The following is a 27,612-nucleotide window of genomic DNA, read 5'->3' on the forward strand; positions in this document are numbered from 1 at the left end:
TGAAACACCCTGTATGTATCTCACTGTGTCCTGCTTAGGTTAACTATTATTCAGCCATTTAATTACTTTTATTTGTTTTATGGGCTAAAACTTTTTTACATTATTGCTCATTTTGAAATTGTCCACTTCTATCATTATTCAGTAAATGATGTATTTAATATTGTTGTAGTTATGGTTTCAAATTGTGCAACAACAGCTGGCAATGAGTGATAATTGTTTATGGATAAGCTTGATTTTAATTGTATAAACAATTCCAACACTGTTAAGGATTTTATGTCATGTTATTTTTATGCTTTCAACTGTAATGCTGTCTTACTGAATGAAGTGCCACCAGTATCATGGGATACAATAGATAATAACTGAAAACTGCAATTTTTACTACTGTACCATATGTATTTTTACTCTTTGAGTGTCTGTAATTGACATTCCACAGAATTAATTACAATTTGGTGGCTTTGTTTTTCAGCATCGTTATCATTTTGTTCTGAAGTTTTAAAAAATATGCTGAAAGACCTAAGAGATCCATGAATAAAATTGCTGCCACAAATATATAAATGGTGTGTCAGAAGAAGTACTGAAATTCATACTTGAGAACACTAACAGGTATGCTGAAAGTTAATGCAATATTTCTCTTCGCCACTAACAAAGCAGTGTTCAGAACAAGGAAATAGTCATTGTGGTAATGGTGATGTCAAAAACATGACTGAATTGTTAAAAATTCTATAAGACATAAGTGTTGCTATAGCCATTTCCTTGTACAATTAGAGCTGTTTGCTGCAACACTATTGAAACATAAAGCAACAAATATGTTGTAATATGCAATTTCTGTGATGTCTCAACAGCAGTTAATGAAGAACAACAACAGAACTGGATATATCAATGTGTGAAAAATAAAAATGACATCACGAATAAGGAATTATAATGTGATAAAAGTGAAATGAGGCAGCAATGGTATAGCATCTTCAATACCAAGATATAGAAATAATGTTCTTGAGACACAGTGAAAATATTTGTAGTGGATGAATTCTCTTACTCTCTACAGAGTCTACAATATATTGATTTCCTGAGCATTGTCCACAACGTTTTATTACTAAGTAAGAGAAACTTGCAGCACATCAGTAAATGTTCTTACATATCAAGTTCAGTAGTGCCCCTGCCCTATCATTTATGCATTTGTGGCAGTTGAGGATATTCACGAATCTTGAGGGCTGCAGGGTACAAAGTTTGGTAGCATGCAGGTCAAGTTGGTGAATTATCGAGAGTAGAAAATGTGATTTATTCATCTTGTTAGATACAATAGTCAAATCATTGGATTTGATTGTTAGAAGACATGTCATGTCTTACAATAATAACATTTTTAGGGGAAATACAAAAGTTTACATTATTTTATACACATTTCTGGGGAACAGCTTATTTTAGTTTTCATAACTGTTACAAAAAAATAAAATAAAATATATTTCTGTTGTTCAAATTGGGAAACAGTCCTCAGTAAATTATTCACTAGAATAATAGCACTTTTCCACCAGTAAAGTAAAGAATAGTCTCTTTAGTGAATGAAGCCCTAAGCTAAATATATTACTGCCTTTTATCAAACAATGGAAAATCCAGCATGGAATGTAACAATATTATGAGATGGAAAGTTGCTACTCACCATATAGTGGAGATGCTGAGTTGCAGATAGGCACAACAAAAAATGGCCTTTGTCAACAATAGATACACACACCCAAGCAAACGCAACTCACACACACGACTGCAGTCTCAGGCAACTGAAAACACACTGCGAGCAGCAGCACCAGTGCATGATGGGAGTGGTAACTGCGTAGGAGAAAGGAGGAGGCTGGGGTGTGGAGGGAGAGGGATAGTATGATGGGGATGATGGACAGTGAAGTGCTGCAGGATGGGTGGCGGACAGGTGAGAGATGGGGAGGGGGGGGGGGGGGGAGTAGCAGAAAAGGAGAGAAATAGAGAGAAATAAATAAAATAAATAAAGAGACTGGGTGTGGTGGTGGAATGATGCCTGTGTAGCGCTGGAATGGGAGATGGGAAGGGGCTGGATGGGTGAATACAGCGACTAATGAAGATTGAGGCCAGGAGGGTTACAAGAATGTAGGATGTATTGCAGGGAAAGTTCCCACCTGCGCAATTCAGAAAAGCTGGTGTTGGTGGGAAGGATCCATATGGCACAGGCTGTGGAGCAGTCATTGAAATGAAGGATATCATGTTTGGCAGCGTGTTCAGCAACAGGGTGGTCCACTTGTTTCTTGGCCACAGTTTGTCACTAACCATTCATTTGGACAGACAGCTTTTTGTTTGTCATTCCTACATAGAATGCAGCACTGGTTGCAGATTAGCTTGTAGACCACGTGACTGGTTTCACAGGTATGGGATGGTGATGTTAGTGACCAGACTGGAGTAGGTGGTGGTGGGAGGATGTATGGGACAGGTCTTGCATCTAGGTCTATTACAGGGGTAATAACCATGAGGTAAGGGATTGGAAGCAGGGGTTGTTTAAGGATGGACGAGTATATTGTGTACCTTTGGTGGACGGCGGTATACAACTGTAGGAGGTGTGGGAAGGATAGTGGGCAGGACATTTCTCATTTCAGGACATGACGAGAGGTAATTGAACCCATGGTGGAGAATGTAATTCAGTTGCTCTGGTCCTAGGTGGTACTGAGTCACGAGGGGAATGCTCCTCTGTGGCCAGACAGTGGGGCTTTGGGAGCTGGTGGTAGACTGGAAAGATAAGGCACAGGGGATATGTTTTTGTAGAAGGTTGGGAGGATAATTATGGTCAGTGAAGGCTTCAGTGAGACCGTCAGTATATTTTGAGAGGGACTGCTCATCACTGCAGCTGTTACGACCATTGGTGGATAGGTTGTACGGAAGGGACTTCTTGGTATGGAATGGGTGGCAGCTGTTGATGTGGAGGTATTGCTGGTGGTTAGTAGGTTTGATATGGATGGAGGTACTGATGTAGCCTTTTTCAAGGTGGAGGTCCAGATCTAGGAAGGTGGCTTATTGGGTTGAGTAGCACCAGAAGAAGCAGATGGGGTAAAATTTGTTGAGGTTGTGGAGGATTTTGGATAGGGCGTCCTCACCTTTGATCCAGATGGCAAAGATGTCATCATTGAATCTGAACCAGGCGAGGGACTTAGGATTCTGGGTGTTTAGGAAGGATTCCTCTAGATGGCCCATGAATACGTTGGCATAGGATGGTGCCATGCAGGTGCCCATGACCGTACCCTGGATTTGTTTCTAGGTAATGCCTTCAAAGGACAAGTAATTGTGGGTGAGGATATAGTTGGTCATGGCGGCTAGAAAGGAGGTTATGGGTATGGAATCTGTCGGGCGTTGGGAAAGGTAGTGTTCAATAGCAGTAAGGCCATGGGCATTAGGAATGTTAGTGTAGAGGGCGGTGGCATCGATAGTGACGAGCAGGTCGCTGTGTGATAAAGGGACAGGAAATGTGGAGAGTCGGTGGAGGAAGTGGTTGGTATCTTTTATATAGGAGGGTAGATTCTGGGTAATATGTTGAAGGTGTTGGTCTACGAGAGCAGAGATTCTCTCAGTTGGGGCACAGTAACCAGCCACAATGGGGTGTCCTGGGTGGTTAGGTTTATGGACTTTAGGAAGCATTTAGATGGTAGGAGCGCAGGGAGGGGTAGGGGTGAGTAGAGAGATGGACTCCAGGGATAGGTTATGGGATGGGCCGAAGGATGTGAGTAGTGACTATAGATGCTGCTGGATTACTGGAATGGGGTCACTGTGGCAAGGTTTTTCTGTATCTGTTTCTCTCCTTTTCCGCTAATCTCCCCCACCCACCCTGTCCACACCTCTCCCCTGTCTGTCACCCAACTTGCAGCACTTCACTGTCTGCCATCCCCAAAATCTCGTTTTTGCCTCAGTAGATGAAATGGTTTGCTTACTGAGGTGTCATGCATTGTCACTGGCTGGGTGCAGCTAATCATGTGTGCCGCTTCCCTACTCTGTTATTACTACTGCTTCTCCCCTTCCTACCACTCCCCTTGGCTTGCAGTCAGTGTTGCCACTACTTCTTGCTGGTACCCTGGCAGCTGCCAATGAGAGTGGTTTGCTTGGATCTGATTCTCAGAGACTGTAAAGGCAATGGCTGAAGATGGCAGTCATGTGTGCGTGACTTGTGTCTAAGTGATTGTGTGAACGTGTATGTGCTCTCATTTCCTAACAAGAGCTATGGCTGAAAATTTGGTTGTGAGAGTGTGATAGTCTTTTCTACTTGCCTGTCTGTGGCTCAGCAATCATCTTTATGGTGAGTTGTTACGTATCCTCATTATTATTGGTCTTCTGAGTATTTGAACAAGTTATCTGTTGCCTGGAGGATTGATCACCATGGTATCATTTCATCAACATGCTGGGATGTGGCTTGTGAATAGCTGGCTTCACGTGTGGATTTCTGCAATCTGTAATGGATTGGGCCTGCCAATCTGAAGCCATTTGGTTCCCACTAATGTGCAGGGCCTGCCCAGATCTAGTCTCACCAATCTGCCTGCAGCCCGGGTCTGTTTGTGTATGGCTTAATGCATCGGATTATCATACTTTATCCATGGACCCAGGACTGTGGTGCTCCTCAGCAGGCCGGAGGCCATGGGCAATGGATTTCAGGAATTCTGACTGTCTCACCACAAGTACATTGTACAGTGTGGCGTTTTGTGGACATTTTATTTGGCCTAGTACATTTTGGCACTTCGACAGTAGTTTATATTTTCAAATAACTTCCGGGAATTCAGCCAGGTAACACTTTCAGCGACCGCCGATATTTCGGCGGGAGAACACCCTGCCATTTTCAAGGCAAACTGCAACGGACAGGCAGCGTACATGCAAACTTAATACCTCGGTTCTGCGACAGAAGCAGGAAAGATAACACACACACTGAACACTAGTGCCACCAAAGATGACCAAAATCAGCTCTCTCAAAGTTGATCCCAGTATTGTTATTTTACCTGCTGACAAGGGCAATGCCACTGTTGTCTTAAATAAACATGATTATGTACAAAAGATGCAACGTTTATTATCTGATTCAGCTTATCGCAGAATCGATGCTGACCCCACGAAAAGTGTTGAGAGAAAGACCAACAGCCTCCTGAAGAAAAGTGGTTTTTCGCAGGACACAATCAAGAGGCTTAACACCTATAGTGTCATTCCCCCTAGGTTATATGGCCTTCCAAAGGTTCATAAGGAAGGGGTTCCTTTCCGTCCTATAGTGAGTAACATCGGCGCTCCGACATATCGTGTATCCAAGCATCTTGCTTCTCTGTTGAGTCCACAAGTAGGACGGTGTGAACATCATATCAGGAACTCAGCTGATTTTTTACGTCGTTTGGAGGGACTGAGGCTGAATGACTCTGATATTTTAGTGAGTTTCGATGTGGTCTCTCTCTTCACTCGTGTTCCTCTGTCTGATTCGTTGTGGTTAATTGAAGCCAGGTTTGGTGCTGATCTAACTAATCTCTTTAGGCATGTGTTGACATCCACTTACTTTTTATTTAATGACCAGTATTACGAGCAGACAGATGGAGTTGCGATGGGTAGTCCGTTGTCTCCTGTGATCGCAAATTTATTTATGGAAGACTTCGAGGAACGTGCATTGGAGTCGGCGCCTTTAAAACCCGCCTGTTTCTTTAGATACGTTGACGATACCTTCATTGTTTGGCCTCACGATAGGGAGAATTTGAATGTCTTTCTAGAACATCTGAACTCGATCCACCCGAACATTCGTTTTACGATGGAGGTGGAAGAGGATGGTTGCCTTCCCTTTCTCGACGTGTTGGTTAGGAGGAAGGATGATGGATCATTGGGACATGCAGTCTACAGGAAACGTACTCACACCAACTTGTACTTAAAAGCTAATAGTTGTCACCATTTGGATCAGCGTGAAAGGGTACTTCGTACCTTGGTACACAGGGCACATGTCGTTTCTGATGCTGAGACTTTGCCAGCTGAGCTGTCCCATCTTGAAGTTACATTTCATCAAAATGGTTATTGTGATAGACAGATTGAATGTGCGTTGCGCTATCGACCAACTGTACATCGGGTCACTGATGATAATTCTGAGTCAACACCTAAGTCTACTGCCTTTTTGCCTTACGTAGGAAACACGTCTAATAAGATCGGTCGTATTTTATGGAAATACAATGTGAAATGTGTCTTCCGACCTCCATCTAAAATTAGAGCACTTTTGAGTTCCATTAAGGATGATCTTGGATTGCGTAAGGCGGGTGTATATCGTATTCCTTGTAGCTGCGGCATGGCATATATTGGTCAAAATATCAGGACCGTGGAGGACAGATGTACTGAGCATAAACGACACACACGATTACAGCAGCCAAATAGATCTGCTATTGCCGAACATTGCTTGGATACTGGTCACCCCATGTTATATAATAACACCGAGATATTGGCATGCACGTCCAGCTATTGGGACAGTGTCATTAGGGAGGCAGTTGAGATTAAACTAGTGAGCAACCTCGTTAACAGGGATGGAGGTTTCTGTTTAAACTCTGTTTGGAATCCAGCTCTCTCCTTTGTCAAAAAACAGAGGAACAGAGTCAATGCTGCCTCACCTGTGAATTCATAGTCTCACTATCGATAGCTCTGACTTTGGTCATCTTTGGTGGCACTAGTGTTCAGTGTGTGTGTTATCTTTCCTGCTTCTGTCGCAGAACCGAGGTATTAAGTTTGCATGTACGCCGCCTGTCCGTTGCAGTTTGCCTTGAAAATGGCGGGGTGTTCTCCTGCCGAAATATCGGCGGTCGCTGAAAGTGTTACCTGGCTGAATTCCCGGAAGTTATTTGAAAGTTGTATACGCCAGGAGAAACTCAGATCTCAGTAGTTTATATGTTAGAAAATATGGACGATAAGAAGAAGAAAATTGTGTTAGTTGCTGGCGGTTTATAAGCTATGTACTCATATATTTCTCGAAATAAAAATCACAAAATACCTGTAAAATAATAGATATAACACAGTGGATAGTTACTGACAATAACGAACATAGTAGAACCAACATTTTATTGGCAGTCAATTACAGTGTTGGTTTACACAATTATTCCTCACCTGATAAACTTCTTTCAAGAGGCCTACTTTTTTCTGAGATTAATTCTGAAGTCAGTAAAGGTATTTTAAATCTGTCTTGTGACTCCAAAGAAATGCATATTTTTGTCACCAAATGTCTTGCGTTTTATTGAAATAAAATAACATCAGTGGTCTTACTGAAACACTTATACCATTTGGCTTGCTTTCTTCATCTGAAAATGGTTCATTACAAAAGATGTTGGTGTTAGTACTTAAGATTTTCCTCACATTATCTATCTATCTTCTCAGCGATCACAGGCCCTGTAGACCACGCGCTGCATCAATGATCTGCTTCCACTGCCTTCTATCTCTCAGAGCCTCTCTCCACCCTGCGGAAATTTCTAATGCTGCGGTGTCCTTCTCTGTGTCATCTTTCCACCTTGTACGAGGTCGGCCTAATGGTCTTGTTGCCTGGAGAGTTCCTTCAAATGCTTTCTAGGTGGTTCTGTTGTTTTCCATTCTGGCCACATGTCCAGCCCATTGCAGTCTCCTACTTTTTAATTTCTGGATGATAATGGGTTGCTTAATTAACTGATAAATTTCATTGTTCTTTCGAATTCTTCATGAGCCATTCTCCAACACAGGTCCCCAGATTTTTCTCATTAATTTTCTTTCGAAAACATTCAGTTTTTCTCTTTCATTCTTTGTAAGTGTCCAGCTTTCTGAACAATATAGTACTATGGGGCAGATAATAGTGTTATATATCTTCATCTTTGTGGTGATTGACAAAGCTTTACTTTTGAGTGGGTTGCTTAGTGAGTACCGACATCTTGACCCTGAGGCTATTCTTTCATTTATATCCATTGTTATATTTTTACTGTTGAAATGTGATCCAAGGTATTTAAACTGGAGAACTTTTCTGGATTTAGAATGTTGGTTAATTTCAAAGTAAGGATTTGGGTTTATGACTCGACCTATTTCCATATATTTTGTTTTCTCTTGGTTAATCAAAAGCCTGATTTTGCTGGCACTGTGCCTGAGAGATTTGTACATGTCTTTTAGTTCTTCTTCAGTTTCACTCAGCAACACTGTATCATCTGCATAAGCCAGGAGTTTTACTTCACTGTGTTCGAATTGGTGACCAATATATACACTCCTGGAAATTGAAATAAGAACACCGTGAATTCATTGTCCCAGGAAGGGGAAACTTTGTTGACACATTCCTGGGGTCAGATACATCACATGATCACACTGACAGAACCACAGGCACATAGACACAGGCAACAGAGCATGCACAATGTCGGCACTAGTACAGTGTATATCCACCTTTCGCAGCAATGCAGGCTGCTATTCTCCCATGGAGACGATCGTAGAGATGCTGGATGTAGTCCTGTGGAACGGCTTGCCATGCCATTTCCACCTGGCACCTCAGTTGGACCAGCGTTCGTGCTGGACGTGCAGACCGCGTGAGACGACGCTTCATCCAGTCCCAAACATGCTCAATGGGGGACAGATCCGGAGATCTTGTTGGCCAGGGTAGTTGACTTACACCTTCTAGAGCACGTTGGGTGGCACGGGATACATGCGGACGTGCATTGTCCTGTTGGAACAGCAAGTTCCCTTGCCGGTCTAGGAATGGTAGAACGATGGGTTCGATGACGGTTTGGATGTACCGTGCACTATTCAGTGTCCCCTCGACGATCACCAGTGGTGTACGGCCAGTGTAGGAGATCGCTCCCCACACCATGATGCCGGGTGTTGGCCCTGTGTGCCTCGGTCGTATGCAGTCCTGATTGTGGCGCTCACCTGCACGGCGCCAAACACGCATACGACCATCATTGGCACCAAGGCAGAAGCGACTCTCATCGCTGAAGACGGCACGTCTCCATTCGTCCCTCCATTCACGCCTGTCGCGACACCACTGGAGGCGGACTGCACGATGTTGGGGCGTGAGCGGAAGACGGCCTAACGGTGTGCGGGACCGTAGCCCAGCTTCATGGAGATGGTTGCGAATGGTCCTCGCCGATACCCCGGGAGCAACAGTGTCCCTAATTTGCTGGGAAGTGGCGGTGCGGTCCCCTACGGCACTGCGTAGGATCCTACGGTCTTGGCGTGCATCCGTGCGGCGCTGCGGTCCGGTCCCAGGTCGACGGGCACGTGCACCTTCCACCGACCACTGGCGACAACATCGATGTACTGTGGAGACCTCACGCCCCACGTGTTGAGCAATTCGGCGGTACGTCCACCCGGCCTCCCGCATGCCCACTATACGCCCTCGCTCAAAGTCCATCAACTGCACATACGGTTCACGTCCACGCTGTCGCGGCATGCTACCAGTGTTAAAGATTGCGATGGAGCTCCGTATGCCACGGCAAACTGGCTGACACTGACGGCGGCGGTGCACAAATGCTGCGCAGCTAGCGCCATTCGACGGCCAACACCGCGGTTCCTGGTGTGTCCGCTGTGCCGTGTGTGTGATCATTGCTTGTACAGCCCTCTCGCAGTGTCCGGAGCAAGTATGGTGGGTCTGACACACCGGTGTCAATGTGTTCTTTTTTCCATTTCCAGGAGTGTAGATGTAAATTACTCTCCCGATATACTTTCTCTAATGCAGGGTTGAAGAGGACACATGAAAGAGCATCTCCCTGTCGTAAGCCTGTTTTAATTTGAAAGGTGGGGGATATGGATCCTCTGAACTTCACTGCTGCCTGGGAGCCATCCACACACAGTTGTATCATCCTAATGATTTTACTGGGTATACTAAATTCTTGTAATGTGTTGAAGAGGCTACTTCTGTGGATGCTGTCGTAGGCTCTTCACATTGGGGAACATTGGGGAATGCCATCTACTTAAAAGTTTTATTTAGATATCGCCTAATTTGCATTATTGTTTTTTGTACCATAGCTGAAAAGATACGTTATCAACTTAAATTTTAACTTGCCCTTGAGATCTCAAAATTTATCAGGGAAAAATGGTAAAACTTGTTTGGAAATCAGGGAAATATCAGGGAACTTCACTTGGGGAAACTTGTGGCAACCCTGACTATTTTCATTGTGAATGAGACTGCTCTGTTACTAAATTCATATATTATGTAATGTAATTTTATTTTATGATGTATTCAGTGTTATTTAATATACTTTTACCTGTAAAAATCTATTTTAATTCTTCAATTTTCTGATTTTAATAATCACTACCATTGTAGTAAAATGTAGTTCAAAACTGTTGCCCACAAATAATCGAAAAGATGAAAATAGATAGTGCACCAAATAGAAAAAAGAAGCACAACTGATTCACTCCTGAACTGTATGACCTGAGAAACACACTTATTGCCCTACATAAAATGGCTAAAACTGGTAACCTAGAATCGAAGCAGAGGTATAAAGAAGCCAGGAAGAATTATAGAACTGAAATACAGACAGCAAAGCAGAGAGCAAATGATGCTTTCATTGAAAACTCCAGCAACAAATGCAAAGGAGCCTGGCAGGTAATAAACAAAATAGCAGGGAAGCATAAAAACAGACAAGAAATTCCAATAGTGCCAGAAAAATTAAATTAATTTTTTGTTAACAGTACTAAGTTCGAAGCTACTGCTACCTCTGCACCAGATGATGCAACTCCTGAAAGTTTTACCTACAACATTCCTGACCTAAATAACTTATCCTTTAAATGGAAACAGGTGACCTGCCAAACTGTATACAAAGTCATCACAAACCTACATGGCTCATACAGTGAAGATCTCTATGGCATCTCCAACACCATCTTGAAACAAATAATTACTTTTCTGATCAATAGTACTTTTACAGCTGGAAAATTTCCTGAGGTCCTGAAGGCTACTATTTTTATCCCAATCTATAAAAAAGGAGATAAAAACAAACCTGAAAGTTACTGTCCAATATCCCTCATACCTATTTTATCCAAGATAATAGAATGCTGCATTAAAACGCAACTTTGCAACAACTTTGCTGAACTAAATCTTTTTTCCTCCTCGCTCTTTGGTTTTAGGCCACGATTGTCTACAATAAATGCAGTGGAAACTCTTGTGACAGACATACTTGATGGCTTCGAGAACAATTCCATCACTTGTGCTGTACTACTAGATCTGAGTAAAGCATTTGATACTGTATCCCATGAAATACTAATAAATAAACTAGAGTGCTATGGTGTGAAAAATAATGAACTGGCATTAATCAGATCATACCTGACAAACAGAACTCAGGTAGTTATAGTAAATAGCTAGCAATCAAGTGCCCTACCAGTTGTAAGAGGTGTGCCACAAGGCTCAGTGCTTGGACATTTACTCTTCCTGGTATACATGAATGACTTGCCTACTTTCATGCTTCACAAGTCAATAATATATGCTGACGACACAACCCTGATTACCTCAGATAACAAATTGGACTTCCCCCATGAACCATGGACCTTGCCGTTGGTGGGGAGGCTTGCGTGCCTCAGCGATACAGATGGCCGTACCGTAGGTGCAACCACAACGGAGGGGTATCTGTTGAGAGGCCAGACAAACATGTGGTTCCTGAAGAGGGGCAGCAGCCTTTTCAGTAGTTGCAGGAGCAACAGTCTGGATGATTGACTGATCTGGCCTTGTAACATTAACCAAAACGGCCTTGCTGTGCTTGTACTGCAAACGGCTGAAAGCAAGGGGAAACTACAGCCGTAATTTTTCCCGAGGACATGCAGCTTTACTGTATGATTAAATGATGATGGCGTCCTCTTGGGTAAAATATTCCGGAGGTAAAATAGTCCCCCATTCGGATCTCCGGGCGGGGACTACTCAAGAGGATGTCGTTATCAGGAAAAAGAAAACTGGCATTGTACGGATCGGAGCGTGGAATGTCAGATCCCTTAATCGGGCAGGTAGGTTAGAAAATTTAAAAAGGGAAATGGATAGGTTAAAGTTAGATATAGTGGGAATTAGTGAAGTTCGGTGGCAGGAGGAACAAGACTTTTGGTCAGGTGATTACAGGGTTATAAATACAAAATCCAATAGGGGTAATGCAGGAGTAGGTTTAATAATGAATAAAAAAATAGGAGTGCGGGTTAGCTACTACAAACAGCATAGTGAACGCATTATTGTGTCCAAGATAGACACAAAGCCCATGCCTACTACAGTAGTACAAGTTTATATGCCAACTAGCTCTGCAGATGATGAAGAAATTGATGAAATGTATGACGAGATAAAATAAATTATTCAGGTAGTGAAGGGAGACGAAAATGTAATAGTCGTGGGTGACTGGAATTCGTCAGTAGGAAAAGGGAGAGAAGGAAACATAGTAGGTGAATATGGATTGGGGGGAAGAAATGAAAGAGGAAGCCGCCTTGTAGAATTTTGCACAGAGCATAACTTAATCATAGCTAACACTTGGTTCAAGAATCATAAAAGAAGGTTGTATACCTGGAAGAATCCTGGAGATACTAATAGGTATCATATAGATTATATAATGGTAAGACAGAGATTTAGGAACCAGGTTTTAAATTGTAAGACATTTCCAGGGGCAGATGTGGATTCTGACCACAATCTATTGGTTATGAACTGCAAATTGAAACTGAAGAAACTGCAAAAAGGTGGGAATTTAAGGAGATGGGACCTGGAAAAACTGAAAGAACCAGAGGTTGTACAGAGTTTCAGGGAGAGCATAAGGGAAAAATTGACAGGAATGGGGGAAAGAAATACAGTAGAAGACGAATGGGTAGCTCTGAGGGATGATGTAGTGTAGGCAGCAGAGGATCAAGTGGGTAAAAAGACGAGGGCTAATAGAAATCCTTGGGTAACAGAAGAAATATTGAATTTAATTGATGAAAGGAGAAAATATAAAAATGCAGTAAATGAAGCAGGCAAAAGGGAATACAAACGTCTCAAAAATGAGATCGACAGAAAGTGCAAAATGGCTAAGCAGGGATGGCTAGAGGACAAATGTAAGGATGTAGAGGCTTGTCTCACTAGGGGTAAGATAGATACTGCCTACAGGAAAATTAAAGAGACCTTTGGAGAGAAGAGAACCACTTGTATGAATATCAAGAGCTCAGATGGCAACCCAGTTCTAAGCAAAGAAGGGAAGGCAGAAAGGTGGAAGGAGTATATAGAGGGTTTATACAAGGGCGATGTACTTGAGGACAATATTATGGAAATGGAAGACGATGTAGATGAAGATGAAATGGGAGATAAGATACTGCGTGAAGAGTTTGACAGAGCACTGAAAGACCTGAGTCGAAACAAGGCCCCGGGAGTAGACAACATTCCATTAGAACTACTGATGGCCTTGGGAGAGCCAGTCATGACAAAACTCTACCATCTGGTGAGCAAGATGTATGAGACAGGCGAAATACCCACAGACTTCAAGAAGAATATAATAATTCCAATCCCAAAGAAAGCAGGTGTTGACAGATGTGAAAATTACCGAACTATCAGTTTAATAAGTCACAGCTGCAAAATACTAATGCGAATTCTTTACAGACAAATGGAAAAACTGGTAGAAGCGGACCTCGGGGAAGATCAGTTTGGATTCCGTAGAAATGTTGGAACACGTGAGGCAATACTAACCTTACGACTTATCTTAGAAGAAAGATTAAGAAAAGGCAAACCTACGTTTCTAGCATTTGTAGACTTAGAGAAAGCTTTTGACAACGTTAACTGGAATACTCTCTTTCAAATTCTGAAGGTGGCAGGGGTAAAATACAGGGAGCGAAAGGCTATTTACAATTTGTACAGAAACCAGATGGCAGTTATAAGAGTTGAGGGGCATGAAAGGGAAGCAGTGGTTGGGAAAGGAGTGAGACAGGGTTTTAGCCTCTCCCCAATGTTATTCAATCTGTATATTGAGCAAGCAGTAAAGGAAACAAAAGAAAAATTCGGAGTAGGTATTAAAATTCATGGAGAAGAAGTAAAAACTTTGAGGTTCGCCGATGACATTGTAATTCTGTCAGAGACAGCAAAGGACTTGGAAGAGCAGTTGAACGGAATGGACAGTGTCTTGAAAGGAGGATATAGGATGAACATCAACAAAAGCAAAACGAGGATAATGGAATGTAGTCAAATTAAATCGGGTGATGCTGAGGGGATTAGATTAGGAAATGAGACACTTAAAGTAGTAAAGGAGTTTTGCTATTTAGGGAGCAAAATAACTGATGATGGTCGAAGTAGAGAGGATATAAAATGTAGACTGGCAATGGCAAGGAAATCGTTTCTGAAGAAGAGAAATTTGTTAACATCGAGTATAGATTTAAGTGTCAGGAAGTCGTTTCTGAAAGTATTTGTATGGAGTGTGGCCATGTATGGAAGTGAAACATGGACGATAAATAGTTTAGAAAAGAAGAGAATAGAAGCTTTCGAAATGTGGTGCTACAGAAGAATGCTGAAGATAAGGTGGGTAGATCACGTAACTAATGAGGAGGTATTGAATAGGATTGGGGAGAAGAGAAGTTTGTGGCACAACTTGACTAGAAGAAGGGATCGGTTGGTAGGACATGTTTTGAGGCATCAAGGGATCACAAATTTAGCATTGGAGGGCAGTGTGGAGGGTAAAAATCGTAGAGGGAGACAAAGAGATCAATACACTAAGCAGATTCAGAAGGATGTAGGTTGCAGTAGGTACTGGGAGATGAAGAAGCTTGCACAGGATAGAGTAGCATGGAGAGCTGCATCAAACCAGTCTCAGGACTGAAGACCACAACAACAACAACAACAAATTGGAGGAAGTGAAGAAACAAACAAAAGTAATGCTTGAAAAGTCTGCCATATGGCTCCACAGTAACAAGCTGATACTCAACAGTAGCAAGACTGAAACTATGTATTTCTTCTTGCACAATCTACAGGAAAAATTAAATGAGTCTGACTCTGTAAGACTTCTAGGAATCCACCTGGACCCGAAATTAACATGGAACACCCACATGGAACTGTTATGTACCAGACTATCTAGACCTGACACTTTTTGTTAAGAAAACTAAAAACATTAGTTAGCAGAAAACAACTTTTATCTTCTTTTTATGCCTTCTTTGAATCTCACTTACAGCACGGAATAAAACTATGGGGTAACTGAACTGGTGCTCAGACATTGTTCATGTGGCAGAAGAAAGCAATTAGAGCAATTACAGGTATTAAAAGCAAAGAATCATGTCGAAAGCACTTTAAGGAACTTAACATCTTAACATTACCTTCTCTGTATATAAAAACGTGTCTTCTTTCCATAAAAAAAAAAAAAAACGAATACATACCTTACCTTCCAGAACAGATGTTCATTCACATGATACCAGATATAAAAACAATCTTGATGCAGACTTTACTAGGCTATCTAAGGTCCAAAGTAGCTTTAAGCAAACAGGATTAAAATTATATAACAAGTTACCACAATCACTGAAAGACCTACAAGGTGATGCCTTCAAGAAGCAGCTGCACAAATTGTTAGCTGATAAGTGTATCTATGATGTAAAGGAATTAGAATGTAGTAGAGAGTGAGAGTAACTATGATGTAAAGGAATTGGAATGTAGTAGAGAGTAACTATGATGTTAAGGAATTGGAATGTTGTAGAGAGTAACTATGATGTTAAGGAATTATAATATAAAGAATAACTCTTTATCCTCATGTAATGTAATCTGAATGTACATAGTTTCCCAATTTTAGATTCACTATCAAATGTAATGTCAAAACTGTCTATTTCAACAAATGTTGGCTAATGACAAGTAATAAATAAATATATAAGTCCCATGTGGAACCACTGTTGTACACCCAGTTTTGCTCAAAGTATTGACGCAGCACCTGTACTGATCAGTTTAGGAAACATGTAATCAATCTAAATGGCACATACAGTGCCAGTTTTGTATAGTTCTAGCTCAAAATAGGCAAGATAGAAACTCAAAACTGCATGTGGCACAAATTAATGTGAACATTACTTCCCCCTTGTCCAGTGTTTGTTACACCAGGACTTCTGTTTATTCGTGTTTTCTACAGCAACAACAGGAAGACCAACTCTTTGAAGCAGATCTTCTTGTGGGAAACTTCTCAATGTACTGAATGGAACGAACAGCCTTATGAGAACAAAATATGGACTGATAGTAAACAGAAGAAAGATCAACATAATGAGAAGTAGCAGAAATGAGAACAGCGAGAGACTAAACATTACATTTAGTGATGATGAAGTAGAGTTATGATGGCAGTACTTTCCTGGTCAGCCTTGCCAACTTCAATTTCCTCGTAGCTTTTCTTCATGTCCATAGCTGAGAAGCTCTTTGTTCTTTTCAAGTAATCTAGAGTGTCTTCAGTGTTCGGCAATAGATAGCATCTTTCTTCGTGATCTTGTTCAGTCAACAGTAGTTGACACAGAAATAACATGTGCTGTTCTCCTTCTTCACAAGGACCACATTAGAGGACTCTGAAGGTTTGATGATGTCATCTTGCAATATATTCTCCACTTTCTCCTGGATTATGTGTAGTTCTGCTGGTGACAATCTATATGGGTGCTGAGTAATTGGTGGACAACCCTCAGTTTTGATATAGTGTTTTACCAAGGGCCAGTTGCTGTCTCTTCTCCACTGCTGATTTGAAAGTACACAAAAATTTGCACAGAGTGGCTATCACTTTCCAACATTGCTCCTTGGTCAGGACAGATCCTATTGGCAGTTGGATAGTAGCTTACTCCCCTGCATTGCCTGTAGTAGTGGTGAAGAATGATTCTTCATCAATGACACTAAGCTACTCTTCAAGTGCTGGTTCAGTTGCCTTACACATATACTTTTAGAGATGAGTGGTGGCTGTTGATGACAGTTAGTGGTTGCTGGAAAAATAAGAGTTCTTTTGTGAATCTTAGTTGCTTTTTGCACTCAACAAAAGCATCGCAGTTTCACTAAGCATCCTGATTGAGAACAACACTGATAAACAAATGCCCAGAGCAATCTTCACGTATCTAAATACTTTCGAATTGCACTAATTTGAAAGCATCCATGAGGTACAGTCCCCTCCCCCTTTTCTGCACTTCAGTGTGGGAAATGGAAGGGAAACAGAGGCAGTTTACTTTGAGATGTGTGCCACCACTTTTGGATACCTGCAAACTACAAATAAAGTTAAGCAGTTCCTTCATTTAGCTAACTGACATCTTGCACAGCAGAGGACTTCGCTGCATGGAGTAGTCAAGGTAACAACCTGTTTCTTTGGGAAAATCATTCCTGTGGCCTTGACCTAATCTCTTCAGAAGAATATTTCCTCACTACCTGAAGTTATAATCCTGACAGCCAGTTAAATGCAACACAGTGGATGATTTAGTGCTGCCCTACAACCTCCTCCTACTTTTTAACTTCTCATAGTTGTGTGTATCAATGCTAAATACAGACAGACAGACAGACACACACACACACACACACACACACACACACACACACACACACACACACACACATACAAACACAGAGAGAGAGAGAGAGATAGAGAGAGCTGTGATTTGATAATACCATGTCTCCATCTAGACTCATTGAACATACTTGACATGTAAAAAATGTCTCAGTGTTCACAAAATTGGTAAATTTAACCATTGTTTTCAAAAAACTGTAAATGGCTCTAGTGTTCAGTATTACTTGAGTGATTCACACGTGATTCTGTTATTTATGACAATAATTAATTTACGAGTGTGCTTTCATACTGTTGTGTATTTATTGCAAGAGATCTATACTGCATAATTTTGTATTATCTTCCAGGCAAATCTTACAGAACTGAAGTCATTTGGATCTCCGCCCGGAGCTGTCACAAATGTTACTGCAGCAGTTATGGTTCTCCTGGCTCCCAATGGAAAGATTCCAAAGGATCGTAGCTGGAAGGCAGCAAAGGTTTGCACAGATTTTAACTCTGAATTTTTATAGCATTCTTTTCTGTTAATTACTTAATCACCAATGTCATAACGAATTTACCTAGTCCTCACATTAATCTGCACAGTGTTTTTATATTTCATTTTGAAATGAACAATATCCCATCTGTCTTCTCATTCTTTTTGAGGCTGGGCAGTAATATTTACTGAGAAGTGAAGATTATATGAGGTGGAACATGCTTTGCATGGGGACAGTAAATTAATTTGTTGTAAACTTCGTTTTTAAGCAGATTCAAGAAGATGCATACTAGGTAGCTGCCTTTACCAACACCTTCAAAATGGACTTTTTTGGACAGCATATTTGTGGTGGTTGGAGTAAGGAGGAGGGAACAGAAGCATTCAACAGGCCAAGTGCTAACATTCAATTGTAGTTAAAAACTTACCACAGATGGTAACTGAAGTATATACAAAACATTTAACATCTTCCATGATGTCATGAAATTAAAACAAGAGTACTAATGAACTGTGATTGATTTGCTGTCCAAAAGGATGATCAATTAACCATAGAAGATGCCTTATTTATCATAGTTCTTGGAAATTATAGGTCGCTTTAAAAAAACTAAAGAATATGTCTGTAACACAAAAAGCACTAGTTTCCTCAGCTATTTTTGTTGCTACTTTCAGTTTTTCTCTGTAACATTGCTGCAATAAATGAGTCAAGTTACATGTAATTTTATCAAAAGGAAGACTCACTTGAGAAAACTTTCTTCCCAAGGAAGTAGTTAAGACCTCTGAAAGTGGGATGATTTCCATTGGGACAATTACATGGGTCTCATCAGCAGTACTTTGAATTTTGTCTCCTGATGTCAAGTAATGGACACTGCATCACCCATATGAGAAAACTCAAATGTCTGTAGTTCGGGCTCTAACAGTTTATATTTCAGTACACCAGTTGCCACCAAAGATAAAGAGAATAATCAATGTTTATACTTTTTAGAACTGATTGTAATCCTGGTCCTGAAATAAGGGGAACAATGAACTAAAATCTTCAACAAATTTGTGGCCAGCTGTTGTGCAAGAGTCATTTTATATATGTGATAAAAAAAAAGTACAAGGCTTTTCCTCCAATCAAAAGCCCACTATTCTTAGTCTTTATCCATGTTTGCAGTACATGCTCAGTGCAATGACTTCCCTTTTTCTTTTAACTGCCTTGAAAATAGGTTTTGATCTGTCAGTTTTCTCAGTTTAATTATTTTATGGTTTGCTCGAGAGCTCAGTTGAGTTGTGGATTTCATTTTTTTGCACAGTATTTCAACAACAGTATTCTTCTGGTACTGAATACTGTATTGTTATGATTACTTGATTGAAGTCTAGGCAGCAGATATGCACAATAATGAAAACTACTCGCAGCAACTGCACGAGATAACTGGTCAATCAATATATACCATGGCTAAAACATGACTAAAAATGTCAGCAAAGCCGCTAAATTCTCAAATTACTATGACTGCTGCAATCTATAATGGTGCTTTTCTTTGTGAAAGAGCAACTTTTTGTGCATCAATGGTTTTCATTGCAAAGCAGTCCGCCCCCGGTAGCTGAGTGGTCAGCGTGACAGACTGTCAATCCAAAGGGCCCGGGTTCGATTCCCGGCTGGTTCGGAGATTTTCTCCGCTCAGGGACTGGGTGTTGTGTTGTCCTAATCATCATCATTTCATCCCCATCGACGAGCAGGTCGCCGAAGTGGCGTCAAATCGAAAGACCTGCACCAGGCGAACGGTCTACCCGACGGGAGGCCCTAGCCACACGACATTTCATTGCAAAGCAACCTCAATAATCATTACTTTTTTCGGTACACACTACCAACCTCTGTCAAGGTTTGGGCCATTTTACTCCTCCAGTGTCTAATAACAGATCTGGATATAATCGATAATCACAAATTGATGTATAAATCTTGCAGATTTCAACTGTTGCCAGTCATTGTGATGAGACTTTCTTCTGGTGCTATTTTGGTCCACAGTCAGCAATTGCAGCTTGAACTTCACACTCAGCTTTATTATTTCCAGATTTTGTGCAGGGTATTGTGTACTCATCTGATTGAGATGTTTACAGATTCATCTTATATTATGATAGCATGGATTTTTTCATTGATCTCTGTTGTGGCCAAAGTGTTTTAATCTTAAGTAATTCTATACCTATGTTTACACACTTTATCCAACTTAGTTTTCATACTTCCAGCAATCCACTTCTGCACAGACTATTTTTAATAATGGTAGAAACTCCTCTCCCCATTTCTTCTTCTTCTTTGTAAGAACATTTTTTAATTTGCTTCACACTTTGTTTACAGCTGTACAACTGCTAAAAGAACCATGCTTGCCAACAATGATACTATTTGCCAAATTTATGCATCAAATCATACTGTTTTATGAGAAGGAATGTTGCTACTCACCGTATATCGGAGATGCTGAGTCGCAGATAGGTACAACAAAAAGACTCTCACAATTAAAGCTTTCACCCATTAAGGCCTTTGTCAACACTAGACACACATAGGCACACATAGACACTCACTCATGCAAACACAGCTCATACACATGACTGCAGTCTCAGGCAACTGAAAACACACACCTGTGTGTGGTTTCAGTTGCCTGAGACTGCAGTCATGTTTGATTTGCATTAGCATGAGTGTGTGTGTGTGTGTGTGTGTGTATGTGTCTGGTGTTGGTTTAATTGTGAGTGTCTTTTTGTTGTGCCTATCTATGACTCAGCATCTCCACTATATGGTGAGCAGCAACTTTGCTTCTCATAATATTGTTACATTCCACCCTGGATTTTCCATTGTCTGATTTCATCATACGATTTATTGATGCATACCAAACAACCCTAGTACAAGTTTGTTAATCAGCCCACTTTTGTAGCTAAATCAGTCCTGAACCTTGAAGTGTTTTTAATTCACACAATTTTGAGACCAGCTGACTGGCTGCTAACATCCAGACAGCAACACACATTATAGTCTCAGTCTGCCTCTACTACTTTTACCCTCTAGTGCTCATTCCAGGTCCAGGTTTTCTGTTTGTTGATGCTGTAGCATTCCCCTCTAGCTTGTCGCTTCTGTTGTTTTCCATAGACTTCCTCCTCACCTATGCTGTATGTGGAGTGCTTGTTGATGTCTTTCCTTATCTGGATCACTGTTTGCAAAATGCATTCACATGGAACTGTCAAGATGCACATAGATTTAAACAATGCAGTGCAGTGAGTTCTCTTGGTACTTTTTCTTATAATTTGTACACCCCTTTTTTGTAGCTTAAGGATAGTTGCTATATTCTGCTCATTTGTTCCTCAGAAGGTTATGCCATAACTAAAATCAGAATGACAATATGCAAACTACGATATTCTGGTGCCCAAGCTACTGAATTTGTTATTATGCTTACTTAGCATCTGCTGTGAATTTTTATATTGTTCACAAATTGCAACACCTTCTAAACTTTTCATGCTAATTAAGGCCATAGAGGCATGGTCTTTTCTGAGTGTACCTCTGATCTAAAAGCGATTCTAGTTGCTGGAGTCCAAAGTTTTTGTTCATCATGCCTTTTGTGTTGTTGTGGAGATATTTCCACAGAAACTTTCATCCTCTAACACATATATATTTCTACATCTACATTTACGTCTACATCTACATCTATGTAGATACTATGCAAGCCACTCTACAGTGGGTAGTGAAGAGTTCCCTGTACCACTACTTGCCACTTCCTCTCCTCTTCCACTCACAAATAGAGCGAGGGAAAATTGACTGTCAGTACACCTCCATAGAGCCAAAACTTCTCGTATCTTAACCTTCATGGTCTATACAATGGCCCAGTGAACAATTCTCTGAAAAGTTCCGTACAGAAAACAAAGTATTGCTCTGAAAGTTAAAATTGAAAAATAATCGTAACATGCACATGAATTACTAGCTAAGGATAATATCAAACTGCACCTACGACAGAAAACATCTGTTCGCTTCACAGTAAATAGATATTACTAAAGAATAGGATATTGTTATATATGGCAGGTGAAATCATTTTATTGGAATGCACAAGTGCAGCTAATATTAAAAAACATGTCTTTGCACACAATCCCTCTGAAAAATGAAGCTGTTTTTATGAAAAATGTCTATACATTCTAATACAAGTAATCATTATGAGAAGGGAAGTTGCTACACACTATATAGTGGAGATGCTGAGTCGCAGATGTTGTTGTTGTTGTGGTCTTCAGTACTGAGACTGGTCTGATGCAGCTCTCCATGCAACTCTATCCTGTGCAAGCTTCTTCATCTCCCAGTACCTCCTGCAGCCTACATCCTTCTGAATCTGCTTAGTGTATTCATCTTTTGGTCTCCCTCTACGATTTTTACCCTCCACACTGCCCTCCATTACTAAATTGGTGATCCCTTGATGCCTCAGAACATGTCCTACAAACCGATCCCTTCTTCTAGTCAAGTTGTGCCACAAACTCCTCTTCTCCCCAATTCTGTTCAATACCTCCTCATTAGTTATGGGATCTACCCATCTAATCTTGAGCATTCTTCTGTAGCACCACATTTTGAAAGCTTCTATTCTCTTCTTTTCTAAACTATTTATCGTCCATGTTTCACTTCCATAGATGGCCACACTCCATACAAATACTTTCAGAAACGACTTCCTGACACTTAAATCTATACTCGATGTTAACAAATTTCTCTCCTTCAGAAACGCTTTCCTTGCCATTGCCAGTCTACATTTATCCTCGTTTTGCTTTTGTTGATGTTCATCTTATACCCTCCTTTCAAGACACTGTCTATTCCGTTCAACTGCTCTTCCATGTCCTTTGCTGTCTCTGACAGAATTACAATGTCATCGGCGATCCTCAAAGTTTTTATTTCTTCTCCATGGATATTGATGCCTACTCTGAACTTTTCTTTTGTTTCCTTTACTGCTTGCTCAATATACAGACTGAATAGCATTGGGGAGAGGCTACAACCATGTCTCACTCCCTTTCCAACCACTGCTTCCCTTTCATGTCCCTCGACTCTTATAACTGCCATCTGCTTTCTGTACAAATAGTAAATAGCCTTTCGCTCCCTGTATTTTACCCCTGCCACCTTTAGAATTTGAAAGAGAGTATTCCAGTCAACATTGTCAAAAGCTTTCTCTAAGTCTACAAATGCTAGAAACGTGGGTTTGCCTTACCTTAATCTTTCTTCTAAGATAAGTCGTAGCGTCAGTATTGCCTCATGTGTTCCAACATTTCTATGGAATCCAAACTGATCTTCCCCGAGGTTGGCTTCTACCAGTTTTTTCCATTTGTCTGTAAAGAATTCGCGTTAGTATTTTGCAGTTGTGACTTAAAACAAATAGTTTGGTAATTTTCACATCTGTCAACACTTGCTTTGTTTGGGATTGGAATTATTATATTCTTCTTGAAGTCTGAGGGAATTTCCCCTGTCTCATACATTTTACTCACCAGATGGTAGAATTTTGTCAGGACTGGTTTTCCCAAGGCCGTCAGTAGTTCTAATGGAATGTTGTCTACTCCTGGGGACTTGTTTTGACTTATGTCTTTCAGTGCTCTGTCAAACTCTTCACGCAGTATCTTATCTCCCATTTCATCTTCATCTACATCCTCTTCCATTTCCATAAATTTGTCCTCAAGAACATTGCTCCTGTATAGACCATCTATATACTCCTTCCACCTTTCTGCTTTCCCTTCTTTGCATAGAACTGGGTTTCCATCTGAGTGCTTGATATTCATGCAAGTGGTTCTCTTTCTCCAAAGGTCTCTTTAATTTTCCTGTAGGCAGTATCTATCTTACCCCTCGTGAGATAAGCCTCAACATCCTTACATTTGTCCTCTCGCCATCCCTGCTTAGTCATTTTGCACTTCCTGTCGAACTCATTTTTGTGACGTTTGTATTCCTTTTTCCCTGCTTCATTTACTGCATTTTTGTATTTTCTGCTTTCATCAATTAAATGCAGTATCTCTTCCATTACCCAAAGATTTCTACTAGCCCTCGTCTTTTTACCTACTTGATTGTCTGCTGCCTTCACTATTTCATCCCTCAAAGCTACCCATTCTTCTTCTACTGTATTTCTTTCCCCCATTCCTGTCAATTGTTCCCTTATGCTTTCCCTGAAACTCTGCACAACCGCTGGTTTAGTCAGTTTATCCAGGTCACATCTCCTGAAATTCCCACCTTTTTGCATTTTCTTCAGTTTTAATCTACAGTTCATAACCAATAGATTGTGGTCAGAGTCCACATCTGCCCCTGGAAATGTCTTACAATTTAAAACCTGATTCCTAAATCTCTGTCTTACCATTATATAATCTATCTGAAACCTTCTAGTATCTCCAGTGTTCTTCCATGTACACAACCTTCTTTCATGATTCTTGAACCAAGTGTTAGCTATGATTAAGTTATGCTCTGTGCAAAATTCTACAAGGCGGCTTCCTCTTTCATTTCTTCCCCCCAATCCATATTCACCTACTATGTTTCCTTCTCTCCCTTTTCCTAGTCTCGAATTCCGGTCACCCATGACTATTAAATTTTCGTCTCCCTTCATTACCTGAATAATTTCTTTTATCTCATCATACATTTCATCAATTTCTTCATCATCTGCAGAGCTAGTTGGTGTATAAACTTGTACTACTGTAGTAGGCGTGGGCTTTGTGTCTATCTTGGCCACAATAATGCGTTCACTGTGCTGTTTGTAGTAGCTTACCCGCACTCCTATTTTTTTTTTTTATTCATTATTAAACCTACTCCTGCATTACCCCTGTTCGATTTTGTATTTATAACCCTGTATTCACCTGACCAAAAGTCTTGTTCTTCCTGCCACCGAACTTCACCAATTCCCACTATATCTAACTTTAACCTATCCATTTCCCTTTTTAAATTTTCTAACATACCTGCCCGATTAAGGGATCTGACATTCCACACGCCGATCCGTAGAATGCCAGTTTTCTTTCACCTGAGTAGTCCCCGTCTGGAGATCTGAATGGGGGACTATTTTACCTCCAGAATATTTTACCCAAGAGGGTGCCATCATCATTTAATCATAGAGTAAAGCTGCATGCCTCCGGGAAAAATTACGGCTGTAGTTTCCCCTTGCTTTCAGCCGTTCCCAGATAGGCACAACAAAAAGACTCTCACAATTAAATTTTTCGGCCATTAAGGCCTTCATCAATACTAGACACACATACGCACGTGCGCGCACGCCCACACACACACACACACACACACACACACACACACACACACACACATACACTCATGCAAACGCAACTCACACACACAACTGCAGTCTCAAACACATGAGTTGTGTTTACATCAGTGTGTGTGGGGGAGGGGGAGGGGGGAGGGGTGCACATATGAATGTCTAGTGTTGCCTATCTGTGACTCAGCATATCCTCTATATGGTGAGTAGCAATGTTCTTTCTCATAATTGTTACATTCCATCGTGGATTTTTGATTGTTTGATTAATACAAGTAATCAGTAACATAGATATCCAACACAGTGCACAGGAGGAGGAACACAGAAATAATAAGAATATATATCATTTTTCAACCTGGAAGGGGCTGCAGTTTAGTGGTGATACCATAATACATTGGAACTGTTTCATTTCACACCTGTGCAAATATGCTACTAAGTTGCATGCAGTCGTTTCTCGTTTGTGTTAATGCTTTATGACACTAAACCTAACTAACAATCTAATTTTTTGCCTTCAGCAGTATTGGTAAAATAATTTGTGAACTAACATTGATGCTTATGCTGATATTGCTTACAGGTTGTGATGGCAAAAGTGGATGCTTTCTTAGACGCTCTTATAAATTATGACAAAGAAAATATACACCCTGAAATTATAAAGGCTATTCAACCATATTTAAAGGATTCAGAATTTGAACCAGAGTTTGTTCGCAGCAAGTCTGCAGCTGCGGCAGGTCAGTCAAATAAAGTATTTTTATGTATTAGTCTGACAATGTAGATTAGTGTACACCACTGTTATAATGATGCATTAATTGGCTGCGCACAGAATAGCATTGACAACAGTGAAATGAAAATGAAGTCAATTGTCAATTCAACTGTGGAATATCTTTGGTCATGCTACTCTTTAAGTAATGATGTATTGTGTGTTCAAATATGACCGTAATCTTGATCTACATGACAGGCATCCCAAAGTGATAAAAATGTAGCATATACATATAATAGGATACTGGACATTACATTTTCTGTTTAGAGTTAACTATGAGAAATTTTTATGCATTTGTTGAATACTGACCAAAAGGAAATTAGACCATATGAAGGAGACAAGGTGTCTAGTTTTCCATGCCAGAAATGAAACAGAAACTAAAATAGTGAATGCAAGCCAGATGCCCTGCACCAAAACATTTTAAGTCTATTTCATCTGTCATGAAGGTTATGAGTAGTGAAAAGGGAATCTTGCTCATTACCTTGCAAAGGATAAGTGAATAGCTAGCTTACAATGTCAGTGTCTTTTGTAACAAGTGAATTTTTGGTGGGTTTGGGGTGGGGGGAGATGACAAACTAAGAGGCAGCCTGAGTTGGAGGAGGGGAAGAAAACAATTCAATAGGGCAATGTATGCACTATCAATGTGAGCACAGAATATAGGATTAAGGCTCAAATCGTCCAGAATGCAAGTGGTCCCAGTTGGTTATTCTAGGCACAGTAGCCTGATATATTGCAAATCCCTACCAAATTTGATCATAAATGGTACAAAAATCAACCTCTATCCCTCAGCAAAGAGTCTTCGAGTAATAAATAATAGAGGAAAAGCTAATCTGAGCGGAGCAAATAACTGCAATATCCAAGGAGACACCATCATTTCTCCGTGCCCTCCAGAAATATAAAAAGCTCTTCCTTTTTGACAGGAGAAAGAAACTTGTACAAACACTCATATTGCCAGATGTTTATTACAGTGATATATGACAAGGTATTACTCAGGAAAGCTTGTCGTTACCACAAACTGGTGATAAACACCTGTATTCAGTACGTATCACATAAGACTCTTTGATCATATTTCACCATCTTATGCACAGCTAGCCTGGCTACATACAGACAAGTGCAGAGATTTCCATAACTCTGTCTCCTCTACTGCCTTATCAACATACACTGTCCCTCATCCCTCTCCTTAACATTAATGGTCTTGTCTGAACAACATGGCAGAAACACATTTTCCATCAAAGCAAAGTCCTTTCCAGCTGCAAGATCCTGACTTAGGAATGACCTTCCTCATTACATCAGAGGACTGACTAATCTCTCCAGCTTCAATAGACACAGTTAATGATATGTTTACTGAAGCAACAATGATATCTATCTTTGCTCTTGTACATACTTGTTACCACATTACATTCTTCATTCCAAACAGATATCATCATTTCCTAATGCTCTTAGCTGGTGAAGTTGACCTAAATTTCTCCCACTTCAAACTCCCCATGCCAGAAAACATTACTCTCGTACACATGTAGATACATTTTATATCTGCCACTATCAGTGTCATTATTATCAGTGGCAGCAGCAGCGGTAGTAGTACTGCTACTATTAAAGTAAGGTCAAGTTGTATGGCATTGGCTGGGAGACACTGTGTCCCATATGCAGTGAACCAGGAATAATCCCCAGAGGAAGGATACAAAAGGCAAATTCTGGGAAGATTGTAAAATATTAGGAAAGACAAAACATGGAAAACGGGAAATACAAAAGAAGAAGGAGAAAGGTAGGAGCCAGGCTGGTCTA

General features: G+C 40.7%; 1 protein-coding gene across 1 annotated transcript in view; it reads left to right on the forward strand.

The window, feature by feature from the left end:
• LOC126252221 (dynein beta chain, ciliary) overlaps positions 1 to 27,612 on the forward strand; it is a 769,797-nt gene that overhangs the window by 564,351 nt on the left and 177,834 nt on the right. Inside the window, exons 58-59 of the mRNA XM_049953092.1 lie at positions 17,744 to 17,872; positions 25,648 to 25,801. Coding sequence (XP_049809049.1) covers positions 17,744 to 17,872; positions 25,648 to 25,801 — 283 coding nt within the window. The remainder of the gene's footprint in view (positions 1 to 17,743; positions 17,873 to 25,647; positions 25,802 to 27,612) is intronic.

Source organism: Schistocerca nitens, chromosome 4, assembly GCF_023898315.1.
Source record: "Schistocerca nitens isolate TAMUIC-IGC-003100 chromosome 4, iqSchNite1.1, whole genome shotgun sequence".
NCBI classification, from domain to species: domain Eukaryota; kingdom Metazoa; phylum Arthropoda; class Insecta; order Orthoptera; family Acrididae; genus Schistocerca; species Schistocerca nitens.